The following is a 10,348-nucleotide window of genomic DNA, read 5'->3' on the forward strand; positions in this document are numbered from 1 at the left end:
GAAATCTGATATAAACTATTGATCCGAATTCAAGTTAGAACTCGAAAAGAATATGATCATATAAGCCCCAATCTTATCCAGACACATTCAAATTTTATTTTAAGGCCCCGTATGCAAAAACAAAGCATCAGTTTTGGACTAGAGATCCATCCAAATCCAGCCCATTTGCACCCCACAATTTAGCAGCCTTCAACCCAAGATTGATGACCCAAAAGACTTGGACCACCAATTTGTAGCCACACACTTCTGGCCCGCATGATCAACATCATCTATCCCCACAGGATAAACCTTCTTTGAGAGAGAGAGAGAGAGAGAGAGAGAGAGAGAGAGAGAGAGAGAGAGAGAGAGAAGTTTCAAGGAGCAGTAATGGCATCCGTTGCAGCCACAGCCATTTTGAACCCTCCAGTACCAACAAGGTCAGCACTTCTTCCTCATTTTTTGCTGCAACAGTTAAAAGCATAAAGCACTAAGGCTTGCAAAATGCTCACTTGCCAATGTGGGCCTCTGCTCAAAAAGACATTGGCAGATAACAAACATGGAAGGTCACAATAGACCCCTCAGCCAGAGTCTTTGGGAGGCTATGCCTTATGGATACCAGGCAGATCCAAAGATGCAGCCATTTTTATGAAGTGTCCAATATATGTGACTAATATACAAGGGGGCATTTGGGTGATATAGTCCAGAGGACTAGACACACTTAGTCTACCTGCACATCCTGATCCAGGCCACAGTGAATAGCCAAAGTTTGGTTGTGAAACTTAGTGATCTTGACCCCAAGAATTGAGCATATCTCAAATTTTGATTACTGTAGCATTAGTGATGTTAATTTCTACTACCGAAAACCAAAAGAGTAAGTTTGTTTATGCATTCATGCTGATCAAGGACTGGACCAGTTCATTTTTCTTTCTAGATGAGCTACTGTTAAGGTCTCACTGAGAGAGTCAGATAGCAACTCTTCATGAACACCTATGATAGTTTTGGCAGACTAAGGGTGTAAGAAACCTTCTTTAACAAAGCATCTACTTAAACTAGACTTCCCAAGTGCATAAAATACCTGCATTGCAGCATTCATGACTATGTAGATTAGACAGAGAATTAGCCAAAAGAGCCAACTTGGACAATGTTTTAATTGGTGAATTTAAAAAAAAAAACTGGTGATGGTCCAGTTTACAGTTGAGTCAGCTACATAAAGTCCTAAGTCTTACAAAGTCAAGAGTTGGCTGTTGCACAGAGTAAATGGTGAGCCCTCTGACCTGGAGATTTTCCTTCAGTAGATTTGTTTTCTGGTAATAAACAACCTGTCTGTGGGGATTTTGAGGGCATGACAATCATTGACTTTTCTGTTAATTTTGTATTGGTGGATGTTTTAGTGGATTTACCTTGAAAAATCAAATCTGTTTCCTAATCTCTCTCTCTCTCAAATCAAATCTGTTTTACTAGATATATTTAGCATAGTCAATTTGTTAGGGATATCCACTCTTGGATCGTGTTTTTTCGTTAAAAAAAAGGCCATGTTTTTATGGGTCAAGAAGTTTTGAAAGTATTTATGGCTGTCAATTTTTGGATCACCATAAAAACCCACCCGCACTTGGAATACTGGCAATTCAAATGCTGATCATCATAAAACAGAGCATGTAAAACTTTAAAAAAAACATCTAAAGGGTGGGAATTGCCAAAAAAAAAAATGGTTTGCAAAGTCATTTCTTCTTACCAACAATTGTAGCAAATCTTTTCACTATATATAGATGCATATACCTGCACACACGCATATAATATATACAGATAAATATATATATATATATATTATAATATTTATAATATATATTATATATATAGACGCGCGTGTGTGTGTGTGTGTGTGTGTGTGTGTGTGTGTGTGTGAGAGAGAGAGAGAGAGAGAGAGAGAGAGAGAGAGAGAGAGAGAGAGAGAGAGAGAGAGAGATGTCACTAAAGGCCTGATTCACTTGTAGGAAAGTGAATATAAGATCTTCATCAAGGGTATTTAAGATTTTCGCAAGGTTAAAGAACAAGGTGTCTGCAACAAAGGGAGTTTCTGCTGTAGCTGAACCCCTTCCGCCAGATAGGCCCCTCTGGTTCCCCGGAAGCTCACCACCTCCATGGCTTGATGGCAGGTATACATTTTTATGTTTGTTCTTATGATATAAATGAAAAAAGAACAATGTTAAACCTTTCTCAAGCCATAGAATAATAATTTGATGGAACAAACTAGAAACAACCAACTTGCCATATATAAGATTTGAGCCCCAATGGATTGAAACTCTAAAATTTTCAATATATGGGTTTGTCATGTTTGTATCAAACTCAATGATTCTAACGATGATGATCCATCTCGATTCAAAGTTATGGTGCTCTTAGGGCACATTTGCTTACACCCCAAGGAGAATTATTCTCTCGTTTTTAGGGAACCCCATGCGCCAGCGGGATTCGATCCTATGCCTTCAGCTTGACACAACATGAATTCAATTCCCTTGGGATCAATCACTGTGGGGGCTGTCCACTCTCCAGGGGTTTACTACCACAGGGTGGGGCCAGTTAGGGCTTGATCCTGCGGTGTTTCTCGACATCAAAAGGAAAAAAGAAAAAGTGCCCAACCAAAGCTTTGCTTTGTTTTCATTTTCCTACTAAATACGAGTAATTCATTTATTCTTCATGTTGCAGCCTCCCTGGTGATTTTGGCTTTGATCCACTTGGATTGGGTGAGTATTTATTTGCTAAAAGTTGCATTCCTTTGTCACAATTTCCAGTGTAAGGGTGATGATAACCAATGGATTATTTGATTGGCATGTCATGGCCGTCCATCTTCTCTGATTGTTGGCATCCAAGATAGATGCTTGCCAGGAACTTGGCACCAATAATAATAATGGCAACAACAATAAAAAAAATAATTTATTTTTTGATATAGCATATCATGATTTCAGGTAAACATGCTTTAATGCTCTCCGAAAAGCTAAGACATGTAAGATTATTGTGTGGCATCATATGAAGTGTGACCATGTTCATGAGCAAATCCAATAAACTATACACTCAATGAGCTAAAGGGAACCATAGTTTATAAAGTCTTATTAGATAATTAAATTGAGTTATTTGAGCTTCATGGAAGTCCCTCTTGTTTGAGTTATTAGATAAGCAAATATTTTATCTTTCTGCTAAACCCATAAACCAAATTTGTTGAAAAGTATTTATAACTCTCTAGGAGCCCCAAAGGGTTTGGCATAGTGGGATGAGACCTAGGCCGCTATGCTGGTGGTCTAGGTTCAAATCACATGGGCGTGTCACACCTTGCGCAAGCCGAAGTGTGGCAACTCTGTGGGGCCAAGGGGTAAGCCCACAGAGTTTTACGCTGCCAAGACAGCGACTGTAAGTATGGCAAACAAAGCCAGTGCGGCTAGGCCTCTGATACTGGGGGTATTTTTGTCCTTGTAAATGTAAAAATAAAAAAACTTCCTGAGATTTTTTTTAATAAGATCGTGGCCGTGGGAACATATTAGCAATTTATGATATGAGGCTTGATATGATAATTTTCTGTTAAGTTAGTTATTCAACTCTACTCCAGCTATGAAATTTATGTATTTCTAAACCATGCCTACGGTTCTAGGTTCGGACCCAGAGCTGCTGAAATGGTTCGCTCAGGCCGAGCTCATGCACGGTCGATGGGCCATGATGGCAGTCTTCGGCATCCTGGTCCCAGAAGTGCTCCAAAAACTCGGGTTGATTGACGAATTCTCATGGTACACTGCCGGAGAGCAAACTTATTTCACGGATAAGTGGACCTTGTTCGTGACCCAGATGATCCTAATGGGCTGGGTGGAGGCTAGGCGCTGGGCCGACATGATCAAGCCTGGGTGCGTCGACATCGAGCCCAAGTACCCGACCAAGAAAAACCCTAAACCAGATGTGGGTTATCCAGGTGGGCTATGGTTTGATCCTTGGATGTGGGGGAGAGGGTCACCTGAGCCAGTGATGGTGCTAAGAACCAAAGAGATTAAGAATGGTAGGCTAGCCATGCTAGCCTTTGTTGGGTTCTGGTTTCAAGCAATCTATACCGGTGCAAGCCCATTGGATAACTTGATGGCTCACTTAGCTGACCCTGGGCATGCAAACATCTTCTCTGTAAGTACTTAATTAGTTGGTTGCATGCTTGAATTGGTGCTTAATTTTGTGTTTAGCTCGAAACATAAAAAAAACACCTAAACTTTGCGTGATAATGAAAGATACATCTAAGTTTTCAATATTATTAAAAGCACACACTTTTTTATGGTTAATTAAAAAAAAAACTGAGGGTTTACATTCATCAAAATTGTTGTTAAATATGTTATTGCAATTACCAAAACTTAGGGAAGTTTTTTATTATTGCCAAAACCTTATGTGTGTTCTGAATTTTCTTTTTTGGAAAGACTTTTTAAAGGCAAATCAGTAACTTTTTCTATTAACCCGACTTGAGTTAATGAAAATCCAAGTTAAATTAAGGAAAATGTATTTTTTAATTAATAGAGCTTAAATTTAGGTGTGTTTTTAACAATATAAAAAACATAAAAGTATTTGTTAATTTTTTTTATGACGAGGAACTCTCGCGGAAGCGAGAGAAATCTCGGGTGGGGCCCATGACCACCCCCCGTCTTACTTGGCCTGCCTCTGAAAGCTACTTACACACTCAAGCACCAGTGGGGTTTGATCCAGAGTTCTTCATCTCAGCACCCTCACAGCCACCCCGCTGGCCACACGGCAACCCCGTGGTGGTTAGGCGTATTTGTTATTATTTCCAAAACTTTTCCCACAAAAATATTTAGCCCTAAAACTTATATTTCTATGTGCGTGTGCAGGCTTTGTCATCACAATGATGCTTCATCTGCATAGTGAATGCGAGGAGTATGCCATCATCATAGTAAAGTTCACTTGGAGAGAAGAGAAAAATCATGTCGTCGTCATCATCATCATCATCATCATGCCTTGTGCCATGTACAATATAGAGAAGAGATAATGTTCTTTTATCCAAAGCACCCTTGATTTTTTTCCCCACGTGTATTATCAGCAAGAGAAAATCTCGCGATATTTTAACATTTTGTTTTTCTGAGAAAAACCTTAGAGAAATATCAGTACATTAAACTTTAGAAACATATAAAATATATATAATTATAATGAAAACATTAAAAATATAAAATAATATTAATATCATGTCAATAACACAATATATATAATGATAAAATCACCATATTTACAAAATGCTCAGTATTATGAAAATATCACAATTTTTCCTTGATTATAACGGTGAGAATATTGCAACAAAATCACGATTTTCAAATTATCACTGAATATTTGTTTTGGGGAAGGAGGGGTGTTGGAAACCTAACCCTATACTTCCAAAGACGATTTAACGGTAACTATTAACTCGAAATTAAAAAAAAATTAATTTGGCAACTTCAGAAAAAAAAATTTAAAATTTCGACATATTCTTCTAAGATTGAACTGGTTTCGGGTACAAATTTATTAGTTCCTTTATCCATATATGCATGAACGGGTTTAGGTTCTTGTCAGTTCTAATTGTTATTATGGGTACAGGTCCAAATCAGTTTGGGAACAAGCAGGGCACAAATTAGTTTCGGGTTTAGGTGTATATTTTAAAGAACCAATTGGGTTACGCACGGAAACGGGTCATGGATATACTGAGTTTTCAAAATTTCATATCCAAGAACCAATACACATCTTAAACAATTCTAGGTTTCGGACCCGGCCTCATCCATAGATATGTTAAAATCGAATTGGGTTCTTTTGGTTTAATTCGTTCAAATGGGTTTCCTCGCACACATTTACAAACCTTATTACTAAACCAGAACCCATAGGCCCAGGGGGCGAGGGTCCTAGCTTCGGAGTTTTATGCTGCTGGCATGACGATTGTAGTAGGTATGGCAGGCCGAGCGAGTGCAACCACATCTTCGTGCGGGTATGGTTTCTTTGGGTTATATATATAAAAAAAAGAAAAGAAAAAAGTAAACTAGAACCAAGTGGGTTGGATCAAGCTTGACTCAACACTGTACCCGTTAGTAACTTGGATATGGTTTTATATTTGGATCTGATCCAGGTCTCGTAATGGGTTATGGACTGAATTCGGATCTGAACCTCTATTAACACTGTCAGTTTTATACGTTAAAAGCCAAAACAGCTCGGGCTTAGATCCAACCCAAATTTGTAGATGAACTACCTTTCATCTAAGAATGCAGCTCAAATCCAATTTGGTCTTGGGTTGGGTCAAGTCCCCAACCCACTTGCACAGATGCACACATACCTATCACCTATGCCATGGGCCCTACATTCCGGGCCCACGGTCCAGGTGGGACCCACTGCTCACATAACCATCTTTGTCCTTTTTTGTGAGCCCTGCCCTATATTCACGTTTGACTTCGTCAACGGGCGAAACTGGACCTCTCCCTCGGCTCCCATTTTTAGGTCCGAAATAACCAAATCCACATCACACGACAAGTCGACAACGCAAAAACTAGAAGCATTTTCAGAAAATCCCCAAAAAAGAAAATAATAAAAGAAAAAAAAAACAGAGAGAGGAAAGAGTTTCTCTCCCTCCGTGAGAGAGCGGCGGCCAATGCCAATCTCCGGCCACCATTATTAAATAATAATAATAATAAAATGGCCGCTGCTCCCTTTCTTTTCCTCCTCTTCCTCCTTTTCATCTCGCCGGAATCCGGCGCCGCGTTGACGCAATCCGACGCGCTCCTCCAGATGAAGAACTCCATACAGAACGCCGGCCGGCTGTCGTCTTGGTCGCCGGACGGAGACCCGTGCTCGGCGGCCTCGCCGTGGCATGGCGTGGTGTGCTTCCACGGTGTCGTCACCGGGCTACGCCTCGGTAGCCTGGGCCTCGCCGGAACCATCGACGTCGACGCACTCCGACAGATCCCGGGGCTCCGCTCCGTCAGCTTCGACGGCAACAGCTTCGACGGCCCGCTCCCGGCCTTCAGCCGCGTCCGCGGGCTCAAGTCCATCTTCCTCCAGGGCAACCGCTTCTCCGGCGACGTTCCGGCCGATGCCTTCGCCGAGATGACCTCCCTCAAGAAGCTTTGGCTGGGGGGAAACAACCTCTCCGGCCCCATCCCGGCCTCGCTCGCGTCTCTCCCGCACCTCATCGAGGTCCGCCTCGAGAACAACGCCTTCTCAGGGAATATTCCTTCCTTCCTGTCACCCCGTCTCAAGTCGTTCAACGTGTCGAACAACCACCTCGAGGGGAATATTCCGTCTGTGCTGACGTCCAGATTCGACGCCAGCTGCTTCAGCGGGAACCCGGGGCTCTGCTTCAACGAGAGCGCTTGCATTGATACCGGAAGTAATGGTACGACGTCACCGGCCGGAGAAGACGTTCCTTCGGTGGAAGCGCCACCACATTCCAAGAAGCCGGTGGCCATAATGGTGGCAGCAGCAATAATGGCGTTGTGCATGGGCTTCTATTTAGCCACCAAGCAGGCAGGGAACTGCAAGCCATCGACCAAGGAGGTTGTGCTTGGGAACAGCAGCAGCAGCAGCCACAACAAGATGGAGACGGTGGCAATGCCGATCCCGATGATGCCACTTACGCCAGCTTCACCGCCTCCATCGAGCGAAGAAAAAGCGCCATCGCCTCCACCTCCACCCCTGCCTGCGCCGGAAGATCTGGTGTTCGTGCAGCAGGAGCGGGGCGGGTTGTCGCTGATGGACCTTATGAAGGCGTCGGCGGAGGTGCTGGGGAGCGGGGAGCTGGGGTCATCGTACAAGGCGGTGATTGCCAGCGGTGCATCCATGGTGGTCAAGAGGATGAAGGACATGAACCAAGAAGGGAAGGAAGCGTTCCACCGCCTGATATGCCGCCTCGGCGGTGTTCTCCACCAGAACGTCCTGCCGCCGGTCGCGTATCACTATCGGCGGGAGGAGAAGCTGCTGCTGTATGACTATGCAACCAACGGCAACCTGCTCCTCCTCTTGCATGGTAGGGACAAAGCAGCTAGAGAATAACAGTTATTCACATTGTCAAAGACAGGTGCCCATGGACCATGGTCCGTCACCGGATCGGGTTTGGTTCGTGTGCCGGCCGAGCCTTGTCAGACCCATTTCTTGATTCGGGTCTGATGAGAAATTAGTCTCAAAACCGGCCCAACTTGATTCGAGTTGGGTTTCGGGTTTGGGTATGGCTAAGATTAAAGATTCATATAGGTTAACGAGTTAGAGTGCGGTCTTAAGTAGAGCTGTTTTATAATTGGGTATAACAAATAAACCCAAACACAACCCAGTTTGATTAACTTTGGGTTCCACTATGGCTGGAAATTAATTGTTGACCCATATAGCTTACATTAAAAAATGGATCGGTTTTTAATTTCAGGTTGAGTCTAGACATTACTTAGATTTTAAACTTATGTGAGTTAATCGGTTCCATCCTAAATTAGGTCGAGTAGAAATGAATGGGTTTGTTTTTATTGCAAGTTTTATCAATAGTTTTAACTTTTCAGAGTTAGAAAAATTGTTATCATAAAAGGAACCTATTGAATTAATGATTATTGTATTTCCGTTGATGATAATTATATTTAAATTTCTCATAGTCAGTATATATTAGGTTCGGTTTGAGCGTTAGGTGTAAGTCAGGTTCGAGTCGATCGGGTTACCTATTTTACAGAACCGTTTGGGCTGGATACTAAAATGTGTAGGGTATGAAATGATTTTGGTTACATACCAAGTTTGGGATTCGGATCTGTTTGTGTATAAACATAGAATCGTTAGACCCGGGTATGTTGGGTTAAATTTGTTTCATGTTTATGTCTTCCATACCTAGAGCCGACCTCGATTCTAGATTTTAGACCTGATCACACAAGCCACCAAGTAAGATTATTTCATAATTTTAGAGCCCCAATGGGGTTAACTTAGTGGGGTGGAGCCTTGGCAGATAGACGGGCAGTCAAGGTTGGATTCTCATGGGGTCGCCTCTCTGCGCAAGCCTACGGTATGGCATGCTTAGCCAGCATGACCAGGTCTTTGTGACGGGTGTGGTTTCTTCATGCTATCAATTCAAAAAAATGTGTGTTTTTATGGATTTTTCTATTTTTTGTTGTAGGAGATCGAGGGCCAAACCGACCAATCCTACAATGGCCAACCAGGCTAAGAATTGCTCAAGGGATCGCTCGCGGAATGGCTCACCTCCATATAGAACTCGGCGACATGGACCTCCCCCATGGCAACCTGAAATCCAACAATGTGCTATTCGGAGACGACTGCGAGCCACTGGTAGCTGAATATGGCTTCTCACCCTTGGTCACTCCTGCCTCGGCCTCTCAAAACATGGTCGTATACCGGTCGCCAGAATTCATGCAATTTGGCCAAGTTTGCCGGAAATCTGATGTTTGGTGTCTAGGCATAATCATACTTGAGATCATCACAGGCAAGTATCCATCCCAATATCTTAACCATGGCAAGGGTGGCACGGACCTACCACTCTGGGTCAGGTCTTCCATTGATGAGGGGCGTGAGAATGATGTGTTTGACCCTGAGATAGTTCAGGACTCAAAGATTGTGCCCTGTGAGATGAGTCAATTGCTACAAATAGGGCTGGCTTGTACTGAGCCAAGCTTGGACAATAGGCCTGAGATGGCCATTGCCTACAAGATGATAGAGGAAATCAAGATAGAGGAAGGCAATTTGCATTCTGCAGCACTGAGAGATGGCATTGAGGACTTGGCGTCGTCGTCGCGGGCAAACATGGTGGCAGTGTTTTCGTCTCGCCGATCCATGAAGGAAGGACATGGTGCAGTCGGGCATGGTGATAGCTTCAATTGTGAAGTACCTTGACTGTTAATAGATCTCACTGACTGTTGCCATGTGCATAATTAAGCACCCAGGATTTGCCTAGTTTTCTTCCATTATCATTTTCAAATTATTTGATTAAGAAATCTTGGCAAATAATTATGGTGGTATTGTGTTCTATTCTTTATTTTCTTTCTTTTTTTGTCCATACAAAATTTTTCAATAGGTTAGGCTTGTCATGTATATGCATTGGCTATTTGGATGAACAAAAAGTTATCTAGAAAAATAAAAATCATTTCCGTAGTTCACAAATGATTTTTTCCTCAAGTAGCAATGCTTTTGGATCTCTTTATTCCATTAGCACGTTAAAAAAAGACATGATCTAGTGCTCTATAAACAAGCAAAATTATGGGCATATTTTGATGTTCCAACTTGTCCCAATAGAAAACCTCCCAAACCTACCAAATAAGAAATATTTATCAGATTTTTCGTGTAAGCTGTTGACTTTTTAAACCTTATAAAATCATATCCATGCATCTTAATCAAATGCAACAAGAAC

At 42.3% G+C, this 10,348-nt stretch overlaps 1 protein-coding gene and 1 pseudogene across 1 annotated transcript; both read left to right on the forward strand.

Annotated features, from left to right (window-relative positions):
• Positions 1-309: 309 nt before the first annotated feature.
• Positions 310-5,037, forward strand: LOC149831867 (photosystem I chlorophyll a/b-binding protein 6, chloroplastic-like). The gene is made up of 5 exons (XM_090014196.1): positions 310-416; positions 1,971-2,132; positions 2,680-2,717; positions 3,617-4,131; positions 4,842-5,037. The coding sequence occupies exons 1-5, from the start codon at positions 367-369 to the stop codon at positions 4,857-4,859; spliced, it is 783 nt and encodes a 260-aa protein (XP_089870322.1). The 5' UTR covers positions 310-366; the 3' UTR covers positions 4,860-5,037.
• A 1,620-nt stretch (positions 5,038-6,657) lies between these two features.
• LOC149831868 (pollen receptor-like kinase 3 pseudogene) lies at positions 6,658-9,834 on the forward strand (annotated as a pseudogene).
• The last annotated feature ends 514 nt before the right edge of the window (positions 9,835-10,348 follow it).

Source organism: Nuphar pumila, chromosome 7, assembly GCF_984573655.1.
Source record: "Nuphar pumila chromosome 7, dmNupPumi1.hap1.1, whole genome shotgun sequence".
NCBI classification, from domain to species: Eukaryota; Viridiplantae; Streptophyta; class Magnoliopsida; order Nymphaeales; family Nymphaeaceae; genus Nuphar; species Nuphar pumila.

Bases quoted from the DNA above. Each gene is read 5' to 3' on its own strand.
- LOC149831867 (XM_090014196.1), top strand. From the start codon at position 367: ATGGCATCCGTTGCAGCCACAGCCATTTTGAACCCTCCAGTACCAACA. The intron at 417-1,970 runs GTCAGCACTTCT...ATTCACTTGTAG, and splicing joins AACCCTCCAGTACCAACAAG to GAAAGTGAATATAAGATCTT. The intron at 2,133-2,679 runs GTATACATTTTT...TTCATGTTGCAG, and splicing joins CCTCCATGGCTTGATGGCAG to CCTCCCTGGTGATTTTGGCT.